The sequence below is a fragment of the Pelodiscus sinensis genome, chromosome 16, assembly GCF_049634645.1.
Source record: "Pelodiscus sinensis isolate JC-2024 chromosome 16, ASM4963464v1, whole genome shotgun sequence".
Classification (NCBI taxonomy): domain Eukaryota; kingdom Metazoa; phylum Chordata; order Testudines; family Trionychidae; genus Pelodiscus; species Pelodiscus sinensis.
The window spans coordinates 38667032-38679842 of NC_134726.1; the positions used below are offsets into that span (position 1 = coordinate 38667032).

The 12811-nt window shown below is 45.6% G+C and overlaps 2 protein-coding genes across 5 annotated transcripts in view; one reads left to right on the forward strand and one right to left on the reverse strand.

The window, feature by feature from the left end:
* Nucleotides 1-2266, forward strand: part of MLST8 (MTOR associated protein MLST8) — a 170639-nt gene extending 168373 nt beyond the window's left edge. For all 3 annotated transcript variants that reach the window (XM_075899902.1, XM_075899901.1, XM_075899903.1), the window contains one exon: nucleotides 679-2266. In XM_075899902.1, the coding sequence (XP_075756017.1) occupies nucleotides 679-797 (119 nt within the window). In that variant the 3' untranslated portion in view covers nucleotides 798-2266. The remainder of the gene's footprint in view (nucleotides 1-678) is intronic.
* Nucleotides 2267-2430: 164 nt separating this feature from the next.
* Nucleotides 2431-12765, reverse strand: BRICD5 (BRICHOS domain containing 5). 2 transcript variants are annotated; one of them, XM_006133830.4, is made up of 6 exons: nucleotides 10280-12765; nucleotides 8630-8761; nucleotides 6591-6743; nucleotides 5535-5642; nucleotides 3793-3946; nucleotides 2431-2569 (listed from the first exon to the last, which is right to left on the reverse strand). In XM_006133830.4, exons 1-6 carry the CDS (start codon nucleotides 10319-10321, stop codon nucleotides 2475-2477), a joined length of 684 nt encoding a protein of 227 aa, XP_006133892.1. In that variant the 5' UTR covers nucleotides 10322-12765; the 3' UTR covers nucleotides 2431-2474. The 2 variants fall into 2 exon arrangements, with proteins under 2 accessions (XP_006133892.1, XP_006133891.1); XM_006133829.4 differs by lacking the exon at nucleotides 10280-12765 and having other exon boundaries at nucleotides 8630-9743.
* Between the last annotated feature and the right edge of the window lie 46 nt (nucleotides 12766-12811).

The window sequence follows — 12811 nt, forward strand, 5'->3', positions numbered from 1 at the left end:
TAGCATCACAGGATTTGGTGACCCCTGCAGCCAGAGATCTCAATGCCTCAAAAGCAGCAGACTTCCCCCGGTCATGCCAAACGAATCTGGTACAGGAGAAGAGAGGATCCCTTCCTTCCCTCGTCACAGAAAGCATACTATCCATCACTGATGCGCTCTTCTGCTACATCTGTAGTTGGCCGAGTCCCTGAGCTATTTTAAACTCTTTAAGTATCAAACCTATTGCATCTTGTTTTAATCAGACATGAGCCTGATGTTTGCTCTGGTGCTGGAGCTACGTTGGTCCCCAGATATTTTGAGATACAAGTTGGGTGAGGTAATATTGTTATCGGATCTGCATCTGTTGGTGAAAGAGACAAGCTTTCCGGCTTACACAAAGCTCCTCTTCAGGTCTGGACCTGACTTCCTTCAGACCTGAAGGAAAACTTTTCTCTCCCCAACAGAAGCTGGTGCAAGAAAAGATATTGCCTCCTTCACCTTGTTTAGAGGAGCCCAATGTGCATTGCTTTTCCATGTGATGAGGAATTAGCCTGAAATGTGCATGGCCATTTTGGTATTTTCAAAGCATTTCCTACCAGTATTCCAATCTGTATGTTACCCTGCAGTACAAAGCCCCAAGGCAGTTGGCAAGAAAAAACAGGCCCAATGAAATGTCCATATGGTCAATTTCCCTTCCAGCCTCCTCAGATAACTTGGCCAGGCTTTGGTGTGTGGAGACAGGCGAGATCAAGAGGGAATACAGTGGCCACCAGAAAGCAGTCGTCTGCCTCGCATTCAACGATAGCGTGTTGGGATGACGTGCGCTTTGGAAAGAAGGGACCTTTGCTCATCGCAGGGCTTCTCATGGCAAGCATCCGAACTAGAGTATGTGTTTGTAACTGACCCTCCCCCGCTCTGAGAGACGATGGCTGAATCTTCAGCAGAAGCAGCATTCAGCCTGGAATGAGAACAGCCTTCAGCTTCCAACCAGGCAAAACGGAAGTAATCTTCAATAGAGAGGGGTGCGGGGTGGCCCAGGCTGGGGGGGAGTGGGACGCAGTGCCTTTCACCTCCATAGTGTGGTTTAGATCCAGCTCAGGTAGTTAGCGCCTGGAAGGAGTTTATAGGCAGATGGATGTTCAGGGCCTGTATGAAATAGGCAGATGTGCTCAGTCCAAATCCTATTGGATGCACAGCCAGACCCACAAGCATCCATCACATCTGGCACTACTTGGTCTCCTTGTTCAATTTCAGAGGCAAGGGGCTGGATGGGCCATGGAGACTGAATTCCTCTTGCTGCTACAGAGCATCCCTGAGGGGAACAGACCCTGCAGTGCCTTTGAGGACGGAGAGGCCTTCACTCTCCAGGGCTGTCGGTTAGCAGTACACCTCCCATTACTGTTTCCAGGTGAAATGGAAGCAGTTGGAGGTTGCCCTTGTGACACTGTATCTTGCTCAAATCAGAGAGGATCAGCAAACATCTTCTGGCAGCTTGTACTTGATTTTTACCTCCTAGTTGGGGCAGGGAGGCACTCTTGAATAAGCCCTCCAGCTGTTGGGGTTGCATACGAATTGTCTGTTGGCTGTAGCAATGCTACCCCTGAAGGATGGATAGCTAGAGGTCTGCTCTTAAAGGATCCCTTCCGACAGACAAGTGGTTTGGAACTGGCAGTGGCGTGACTAGAGCAGGGTTAGAGGAGCGAGACATGGACTCTACCTTGGATGCTCCTGGGTTTTTTGTTAGAATAAAAAATTGCAAGTAACGTTTCCTTAGGGTGAAAGGAAACTGCCCCTTTTCGCTCACCCCCCACCTTGAGGGGCAGTGAGGTAGCCAGCACTTCTCACTGGGACCAGAGCGCACGGTAGTTAGTGCCCTGCCCTGAGGCATTGGCCCAGCCCCTTTCAGGGCACGGAAGGTGGAGATGGAGCCACTCAAGTGCGTTCCCATAGGCCCTCTGCAGTGTGGACGGTGCAGGGAAAGCCTCGAGCAGTTTGTGTACGGAGAGGCGGAGAAGCTGTAATGAACCATTTTGAAAGGGGCACAGAGGAACAAGAATCATTTCCTCATTTTGGAGGCAGTTTATTTAAATCAGTTGCACAGACTTAGCGTTGCCATTTCAGACACAATCAACTGTAACTGAGTCACCAACGTTCTTTTCCGTTGAACCTAGTACATGCAGCCAACACCCAGCCGGTCCCATTGCTACGTGATGCGATTACTCTACGTGCATGTCTATAGGTCACAGCCCAGGGGCAGGTTGTAAATAAAATGTATATATTGACAGAGCTGCAGCATGCTTTTGGAAGTAGTCCTGTTTGATTGGAATCCCTCTGGCACTTCCCCAGCCTCTCGACTTGCACCATGAAATCAGGGTTGGAGCCTTTCATGGGGAAGTGCTGTGAATAACTTAAGTGACTATCTAAGTCGGAGGCTTTTCAGGATTTAAATTCAAGTACAAAGAGAAGTGCGGGTGCCAGGGCCTTGGGAGCAGGGTTTAATCAGGAAGGTAATAAAAGCAGACAGACAAGCAAACATTGCTTGGAAAACAGATGTCAATGCATAGGTAGATGAGCCGCTTCTTCCCAGGGCCTGCAAAAAGAAGGAGATAAAATGCACAGGAAGAAGGGCCTGGCCTCTTGCAGACCCTTCGGCCACGTCTAGATTGGCATGATTTTCCAGAAATGCTTTTAACAGAAAAGTTTTCCGTTAAAAGCATTTGCGGAAAAGAGTGTCTAGATTGGCACGGACGCTTTTCCGCAAAAGCACTTTTTGTGGAAAAGCGTCCATGCCAATCTAGACGCGCTTTTCCGCAAAAAAGCCCCGATCGCCATTTTCGCCATCGGGGCTTTTTTGCACAAAACAAATCTGAGCTGTCTACACTGGCCCTTTTGCACAAAAGCTTTGCGCAAAAGGGACTTTTGCCCGAACGGGAGCAGCATAGTATTTCCGCAAGAAGCACTGATTTCAGACAGTAGGAAGTCAGTGCTTTTGCGGAAATTCAAGCGGCCAGTGTAGACAGCTGGCAAGTTTTTCCACAAAAGCAGCTGCTTTTGCAGAAAAACTTGCCAGTCTAGACACAGCCACTGTGTAGGAATGCAGCTCCGCTGGAGGATGAAACATGAGACAACTGAGGGAAAGTTCTTCCTAGCTCTGGGTTCTCCAAGAGCTTGCTTAATGGATCACTTTCAAGGGGGGAGAGGAGACAGTGAATATTCAGCTGCCAGAGCTATTGAGGTGGCGCAGTGGCCCCCTGCCCTGGTCATTTTTTATCCCACTCCTCCAGCAGGGCTATGCTGTCTCAAGCCAGGCGAAATAGGGTGCAGCCTTTCCTGAGTCGTTCAGAACCAAGCCGGCTGGAAGCTGGTAGCATCTAAGAGCAGTTCAATAACTAGTCAAAAATGAGCTGTCTGGTGCTAGGACAGGCACCTTGCCCATGCTGCAGCAGCCATGGTGGCTGGCCCCCTTGTTACCAGCCGGAGCAAAGTGGCCACTAGTAAATAGTCATGGAGAATGAGCTTACTGGAGGGTCCCTCTAGAGGCAGTGTACTGCTCATTATCAGGTGAAGCTGGGGAGGTTTGCACCCGCACAGCCCCACATCTGTAAGGGGAGGCAGGGACCACTTCATGCAGCAGGGCTCTCAAGCCGGCAGCAGCAGCAACCTGCACTCACGTCACTTACAGTATCTCGTCTCCTTCTTCGACACAGCTCAGCCCCCTGGTGTCCCTCTGCCCATCATTTCCCCAGGTTCCCAGCTGAGACCAGGCTCCTCACAGCAGAAGCAACGGCTGCTCCCCTCCTTCCTCTAACTTACCATCCCCTTTCCTGACCCAGTAGATGGAAGTCTGCTCGCACAGGGTTCGGATAGCTTCCCCCACGCCTCCGGCAATCGCTTGTCTCCCTGGCAGGATCCCCAGGAACTCTCTGTAGTACTTGGTTTGATTATTCTGAAGCAGCAGCTGATTGAGCTGGAAGGGATATCACAGCATGGCTTTACCACGGGAAAGAAAGTGTCCCCAGGGCCCTCCACTCCGGTTTAATTCTCAGACCATTGACACGTTCCCTAGCCTAGGGGCAAGAACAGGGGCCACTCTACAGAACAGGGATCTTCCTTCTGCCTAAGCAGGACAAGATGAGCAATGGGGGACTTGGAGGGGCAGCAGGGGGTTTGCCCTCCTCCCGGGATGCAGCCTTAGGGCAGGGGAGTTTGGATGCTGGTCTCCCACACTGACTTTGAGGCCTGCTTTGGAAAGAGTTCCTTTAAAACCACCAGCCAAAACCCTATGAGAATGTCCCTTTGCCTTACTACATAAGGATCTGCCAGTGTCCCCTAGACAATTAAGTCTCCCTCACGATGGGGAAGTGGGCACACACGGGCGAATCTCCCCCTCACCAGAGTATTCAGTAAGACTTTCAGGCTCCTCACTGAGTGGCAGAGAGAGGACTAAACCCAGGGCAGGCACTTCCTTGGGGGCTGTCGCGCTTTCTTTCATTTCATTTACCAGCCTGCAAAGGTCTCAAAGCCAGAACACAGCGTCCGCGGAAGGGTGCATTTTGGTTGTGTTCTCAGGGGTGTGCCATTCCTCGGTTAGTTTATCTAAAGGGTCCTAATTATCTGGTGAGGAAAGGCAAGGACGAGTCTGCATCAAACAGCCCCCATAATCAAGGCAGCAAAGAAATCCAAGCACACCCTGACCCGGAGTTTGGCATCTGTCGTCTTGAAACAGGATCTGTCTTTCCCTTCTATTAAACCCATTAACGTTTTGTTCAGAGGGTTGTTGTACATCATTACTTGAAACTTATTTCACTGCTGATTTGCTAACAAAACTACCTTTGTGTCCTTCTCCCCAGAATTATTATTAGCAGGTAACAGAATCTGACAAGCCACTAGAGTGAGACTGGGTTTGTTTTTTGTTTTGTTTTTTTTTAAAGTCCAGTTATTTACATCCTACAGCACAGCTGTTTTGCCCTTCCACCTTCCTCCTTATGTTTTGTACAAAAATATTAAATCACTACAAAGCCAATCACCCATTTCCCCCCCACGTCATTTGAACTGTTGTCACACTCCAACCTGGCCAACAGTGCAAGGCACTCAGATGCACTATTCTCCAAAGGAAAATATTCCTCTGCTCTCATCTTAGATACCGGCCTGTGGGCTGGATCCAGTCCACCAGGGTTAACCCTTGGTGGGCCCCCAGACCGCTGGATTTACCTGCAGCTCCCCAGATAGAGGGGATCACAGCGCCTGGTTCCTGGCCAATAGGAGCTGTGAAGTATCTGCAGAGGTGCATGTAAATAGAGGGGCAGAGGGCTACCAGGGGCAAACCCCGGTGAACCCCGTCTTAGGAGGACAAATGATAGAAATGCCAAAAAGTTCCTTTGCAGCCGTAAGAGTGAATAGTTCCTGTTTAGCTTCATGTGCGTCGCCTCAGTTCAATGTATAAAAACATTCACAGGCAGAACAAATCCAGCCCGCAAAGGGGAGTCTTTGGGAAGCTGGTGTCTGTTCTACCCCAAAGGCTCAGCTACCCTAGTAAGTGTCATGTCGCTCCTCACCCTGTGCTCAGACAGATTGAAAGACATCTGCACGTTCTCAAAATCCCAATCGTCCATCTTCCGCAGGTAGCATGCGTTTTGATCTGCAGGTTTATAGCAGACATAGCCCTGTGCAAAAATACAACACAGAACAGCATAAGCTTAATTGACACACTTTGTGTGTGTATGCGATGCGTATCTATAGCTGGCACTTAAGAGAAAGGCTTCCCTTTGTCCTGCGTTGTTTGGAAAGACCGAGTGGCTGCCTCTCAACAGGCCTGAGCAAAGACCTGAAATTGTGTGCGTGGAGTCTATGTAACAGTAGCTCTCAAGCTGTGGTCCAAGGAGCATCGGCAGCTGCCTGGAGAGAGCTAGCTGGTGACAGTGCGGAAAGGAAATTACCAAACAGGCTTTAGGCTCATGATTCTTTTGCGTGCAAGTAAATGCTGCAGTGATGCCACGTGGTCACAGGTGGGACTAGGCCTAGTGGGGTCCCTTGTAATCGTGAGTGCACATCTGGAATTAGAACTCACGAGTTCCAAAGTCCTGGTCCCCTGCTCAGACCATCACTCAAGGACATGCTGCAGCATCCTTTGCCTATTGCATGGTCTGCAATGTGGGGAAGACAAGGGGATAACACAAGGGAAATTAAAATAATATTGGACAGCTCCTCTCCAAGGCGCTCAAGCTGCCTTTCAGGCAGATGTGCCCAGTGCATGGCTTTCTGGTACAGCACAACAGGAGTCTCCAAAGCCACCTCATCTCTAGGATTTGTGTGAACGCAGTGGATGTCAGGGAGGACTAGGACATCTCAATCAGTGCTCTAAACAGGATGTATAACTGCCTCAGGCTGCCTGTACAAAAGGCCAACGTGTCTCCTTAAAGCTTCTGGAAAGGACAGTTGGAAAAACCAGCTGATCATCATCACACCCTTGTCTGCACCTAGCTCTCAAACCAATGACCAGGTATTTTAGTTTCAGCTGTTCTCCGATGTTGACTCTTATAACTGCAAAGTCACCCGTTTCGCCCGCAGAGATGGTAGCGCCATGCACAGCCCTCTTGCTCTGCTGCACTCACATTCTTGCTGTCGAACAAGACCACCGTTGTGTGGTTACTTGGCGAAGTTACGTGGTAAGTAACAGTACTCTTGGACTTGTCAACAAAGGCCGACTGATTCATCTGGGAGCCCTGGTGATTCTGAAACGTTAGCCGCACAATCTGCAAAACAGGCTGAGCACACACACATACAATGAGAGCAGGGGCTGCGCTCCCAGCCCTGAGGAGGGACTGGTTGGGATCACAGCTTCAGAGTCTGGGCCAGCTGTGTCCCTCACAAGGGAGGCCCATTCTCCTCTCTAGTTGTTTTAATCTGCTTGCTTCAGGGAACATGCACATACTTCTTGCTTATTAGGAAAATAACCTCCCTGGACTTTCGCTTCCACACGTTAAATAGCCCTGGCTAAGCACAACGAACAGAGGCAAATGCAGACTCTGTCAGGGCAATGGGCAAGCAGATTCCACACACCAGGGCCTCCACAAGCCATTCAGACTGAGGGTACATGGCCATGAGTACATGCGAGATGGGGGAGAGCTGATCTAAGGCATTGGGCCCCAATCACGTAGAGCCTGGAAGTAAACAGAGCTAGTGTGGGAGTCCAAAGCTGCTGCATAACTGAGGCGAGACTAGCTTCACAACCGCTAGCGTGGGGGATATTTGCAGCCCCTTGCTCCCAGGCCAACATTCATGCTCCTCGAGTGCAGAGAGGAAGCCCTGGATTCCAGCATCAAATGGAGAATGTCTCAGGGAGGCGTTGAATCACTGCTCGCTGTGTGGGCACACAGACCCGCTATGGCTCCCCTAGTGGCAGGGGTTGTAATCACACATGCAACCTGTTTGCTTAGATGAGAACGGTGCCTATTGCCCTTATTTACAAACGGGATGGCCTAGAGACTCCTTTGATGTAACCGTCCTGTGCAGAGTTCTCACCAAAATGTAAATTCCACACCAAGCTGCCTGCATCACTCCTTGAAACATCCCCCCAGTTGGATACTACGGTGGGACTGTTGCTCCTGAATGCATTATTAAGGGCTGCTCTGGCACATCACTTTAAAAGGGACAACGGGACAGATTAATTCCTGATCTCAGCAGTTACACGAAGGGCAAGGGCAGAGGAAGCAAACCAGTGCCCTCGGAACAAGGACATGCTCCATCTCCATAATCACAGCCCCGCCTCCTCCCTGAGAAGCAGGGCTATGCACAGGGTCCTTTCCTCCCTCCGCTCTCTCCCAGGGGAGGCAGCAGGCACTCCCTATTACTTAGGCCCATTAGCCAGGGTGCATCTGCTTGGCTGGGTGGGGCTACTTATACTCTTCTGTCACACAAGGAAATTTTAACTGGGGAGGCCTCCAGAGCAGAGGACCATAGAGTTAACACCTCCCTGAGCTGAGTGGGGCAGTTCATACTTCTGAGACCTGCTGTCTCAGGCTCTCAGCAAACTCAAGCACCCATGACTTGGGTCAGTCATGGTTGCACCATGTTTTCAAACTCTTCCTAGTAGCCTTAAAGGGATTGGAACAGAACAAGAGAACAAAGAAAAAAAACCCAAAGGAGTCAGATATAATCACGATTCCAAAAGACGGGCTCTCGGTACAGGCCTACAGTACTGGTTCCTTGAGCTCACCTTACCCAGGGATGAATTGGCCAATTTTTTTTTTAATTTCTTCTCTGCGAGCAAACCTCAACATTTTTCTTTTTATCCTTGACCATTTCTCAGATTTTCAAAGAGAAAAACATTATTCACCTCAATCCAAGGCGCTTACTGTGACCATGCGGAGTGTGTTGCTATAGCTGGGAGGCAGCATTTATTATGTGAGATTAAAGTATCAGGAACACTTTAAAAAAATATGGGTCTGCTGTCACCACGGTGAAAGGCATCCTTTGGACAAAATTCTGACCTGTATAATCCTACCGATTCCAAGCGGAATTCAGAACAGGATTTCACATGAGCTCAAGTAACCGGTAAAACTTTCTGGATATTTATTGATCAGTAACTGTATATTTGTTGTATTTGGTGTATTGTAAAGACAGGAAGAAAAAAAATTGTGGAATTCCTTACCTTGGACGTCCTATGGGCAAAGCTGAGAATTACCACAACACTGATGCCGACAATGGTGAAAAACAAGATTACAGACAAGATGACCCAAAATATCCTGGAAGGAGTTTTGGATTCTGACAGGGGTCTTCTCTCCTGGGAGGCAAGACACAGCTCAATAAATAAGAAAGCAAATGGAGTTAAAGATCCCAGGGTCATTTATTCACTTAAAATGTAGAAGTGCATTAGCGTTCATGAAAGGTGCTTAATGGGCAGCCGTGAGGATTAAAGGCAAAGTGTTGGGACTTGTCTATGGGGAAACTGGCCAGCAGAACTTCCAAAGCAGAATAATGATACTGGGACAGTCACTTTAATCCCAGAATAGAGTGTCTACATGGGACATTACACCAGCAGAGCTATAGCGGTATAATTGTACCACTGTAGTTCTGTCAGTAATTTCATCACCTAGATAAGAAAGCTTTAAAATATTAGTAACAGTTACTTGAACCACCCAGACTTCCTGAGTGGAAAGGCCACTACCTTACTTTTCATCATAGGGAAGATCTAGAAGAAAATAATTTTAGTACTAAATGTCATTGTCTTGTTTTGAAACAAACACTCTAATTAAATTCCCTTTATACTACAGCACTGGTCCTTTACGCCTGGTCTATAAAAGATAATTGCTTATATTTTGTTTTCCTGTGACAGTTTGTACTTAAAACAAAACAACCCCCCCCCCCACCATAATAAAGTCAAATGAGTATTTCTAATATTTCCACAATATGTTTTGATACACATAGCATTTTTAATACTATGTGGAAAAGTTTGAGTCATTTTTATGCTTGTGTTGAAATATTTTTGTAGTAATTTCATAATAGATTGTAGATATGAACATTGTGCCATGAAAATACAATAACAAAATGCAGATTTATTAGAAAAATAACCCATTTCTCTGGCTTCAGAGCACAGTGATAAAATAATTTCAGGTGAGTAGATTGTTAGAATTAAACAGTAAAGGTACTTCTAAGTTTATCAAGTTGGTAGCATTTTTAAAACATTTTACTAACCTTTACAGTTGATCTACTGTATATTCTAGAAAAATGCATTAAATGTTAAATCACTCACAGGCTGTAACATTAAACATACCTACATTCAAAAGCCTGTTTGAATATAAATTTGCACAAGAGTTATTGGTATGAGACTTTCAACTGCAAGTGAAATTCCCCTGGTTTGCACATGGACAATGAAACCTTTGTATAAAGGTCTAATGAAATCCTGTCTTTCAGAGCTCTTTCCTTGGTGGAAATGTCCTCAGTACTTGTGAATTCCAATGGATTTGCAATACACATTATGATGGATTGGTATCGCTTTCATTTGATTTCACTACATGCATGTCCCTGGATCATTTTAGATGTATTCCACACTATGTACATAGAGGGATCTGCAACAAATCAGCAAATGATATTATTCCAACAGGTTTACAGGAGCTAAGATTTTAGTCCAACTAGTTGGGTCAGTGATAAGCACGCAAATCTTACGTTAGTCCACATGAGCAGCACCTTGGAAAGTCTGGTAACCCCCATGCCAACAAGCTGAGGACTCTGCAGAGGCAAATGGTACTGAGATCCTTGCTCTGGGTGTCGCAGGCTGTGCCCTCACAGAAGGGATACTTACTGCAGAGGTGGCATTACCAGCACTGTTCCTTTCCTTCTCCATCCTCCCAGTCTAGAAACAGCCCTTGATCCTGCGGCTCTGTCTCCTGCCAGTGCACAGAATGTGCATGATCAGAACCCTCTGAATGCAGCTGGAAATGAAGGATGTGTCCATCACAGCCAAATAAAATCCCTATCGAGCCTCTCGTCCAGAGAAGCCACGTGGAGGCTGAAACTTTAGATCCAGTAAATGAGGGCAAAACAGCTACTGAGGAGAGATACTGTCATTGGCGTAAAGGTGTTCTTCCTGCCTCCCCTTGTGAGTTAGCCAAAAGTATTCAGTTGTACACAATCATGGGCTTTGTGCAGGGCCTTTTGGGTTATCCAGCCACACTCATGGTAGCTGCCAAGTCTTATTTATTAGGGGGAAAATGAAAATGAATAGAGGAGAGCAGCTGTTTGCCCTTGTCATCCAATTTCTTTTACAGTTCAGAGTCAATGTAAAGCTGGTCAGATGGCTCTGGAAGGCTGAAATCAAACTCTCTCTAGGCCTATCAGGGTAAATTGAGTTAAAGCAAAGATTTTAATCAGCAGGCACAAAACTTTTATTTAAATAATTAATTTTAGTCCTGTTTTGCATTTGTACTTTTTAGTTATTTTCTCAAAGAAAGGTTCTCATTGATTAGTATTCATTAAAACAGGTGGATTTGCATCTAAATAGAGCAGTATTTCTTAAACTTTTTAAGACCGATGAACACCAAACAATTTTTTTTTAAAATGAGGAACACCAAGGATTTTGTTGTTCAACAAAAAAGGGGGGGCCTGCCCCTTTAAGGGCAGCTATTTTGAACTCCGTTGTTCTCCGCAGCACACCTCCAACTGTTAAACACTGAAATAGAGCATTTACTTTAAACTGGTGCTTTTTGCTAACCAGGAGGATACAATATATCTACCCAGATTTATTTTAAGATTTTATAGCTTAAGGTATATTTATTCAGGTTAAGAATAATGTCTTGTAGTCTATACGAAATTCAATGCAAAATGGACATTTTTTTTAATCAAAAACAGAATTACCTTTAACTATGCTGGATATATAAGAAAAATATTTGTAAACCCATTGTTTAATACATCAGCTTTAAGTGCAAAAATATTATCTGTAATAAGTGAATTGAACGAATAGTTTTTGGTCATGTCCTTGAAGATTTTAGAACTACTAGAATTCTCATGCCCATTTTCTTTTCATAGATTGGAAGAGAAAAAAACCAAGCAATTCCAATTGCTTCCTAACTTTGAATGAACTAGTCACTGAACTGAATCATTTGAATAAACTGAAATGAATAGAGCACTGAAGGGGCGCTGGAACAATTTTTACAGTGGGGGTCGGAGAGTCACTGAACTGTATATCCAGTATATAATGGAAACTACTTCAAGCCAGAGGATGCTGCAACCCCCCATCCTTAGTTCCAGCATCTAGGGAGCCCTGCAAATCCATGGCTATCTGCATATGTGGGTATCTGTGGCTCATTTTTGCCGATATGGATGTAAATTGTGTATCCACGCAGGGCTCTATGAATAAAATACTCTGTGCAGCTGCAGAAGAGACTATGGCTGTCAGAAGCTGATTTAGCACTTGAACAACTGCTGCTTCCAGGTACCTAGCCAATGACTTCCAGCAATTCAGTGATTTGACACAATTTGGCAGCACATAGGTACAGCTAAATATTTCTGTATTTAACAAATGGTTTTAAAGAAAACTATAAGTAGTTTAGGCCTTACCATAGTTTAATTTAAAAACCTATTTACAAATAAATTGTAAGTACATAAAATAACTGTTATTCACACTGATTTTTATTCACTCAGAGTGATGCAGCACACCTTATTGCAGTACAGATTTGCCCCCACCTATGCATGCCAGCCACTTTAATGACTTACTTCATTTAAGGAACATGTTATTAAGCCACAGTACTTCACAATGCTGGCATGTATTGAAGAGTTATTTCTTCTTGCTACTTTTAAAACTTGAAAGGAATGAGAAAATGTGGCAAGATAACTTTCTGGACACGGTAGAAAGTGGGTACGTAAGTCATGCCTACTTTCTACTATTGCCAGAGGATTACCTTGCCACATTTTCTCATTCCTTTCAAGATTTAAAAGTAGCAAGAAGAAATAACTCTTAAAGAGGTAGCACCAGCTCTGATGAAAGAGTAGGCAGTGATGCAATTTAATCACATGGGTTAGTTCTGCAACAATAACTGCTGTCCAACATTTCAACAGCGCAGCACATCACTCTACTCTTCTTTCAAACAATTTTATATCACATATATTCTCTCTGATTGAGCAAGAGATCTTTCACAAGTTATTTGAACATCTCTGAACAAAAAGGGGCAGAAACCTACTTAGCCATGCTGAGTAAGACATTTTGTTTGAAAATGCAAGAATGTGAAGATTCTAACCACATCATAGGCTTCTACAACCTACTCGTTGCTGGATCTAGGTACTGAGAATGGAAGAATAAGATTGAATTAATTCTATTTCTAAAAATTAAAGTTAGCAA

Bases quoted from the DNA above. Each gene is read 5' to 3' on its own strand.
- BRICD5 (XM_006133829.4), bottom strand. From the start codon at position 8,824: ATGACCCTGGGATCTTTAACTCCATTTGCTTTCTTATTTATTGAGCTG. The intron at 6,744-8,629 runs GTAAGGAATTCC...GTGTGTGCTCAG, and splicing joins TTGCCCATAGGACGTCCAAG to CCTGTTTTGCAGATTGTGCG. The intron at 3,947-5,534 runs GTGAGGAGCGAC...TATCCCTTCCAG, and splicing joins TCAATCTGTCTGAGCACAGG to CTCAATCAGCTGCTGCTTCA.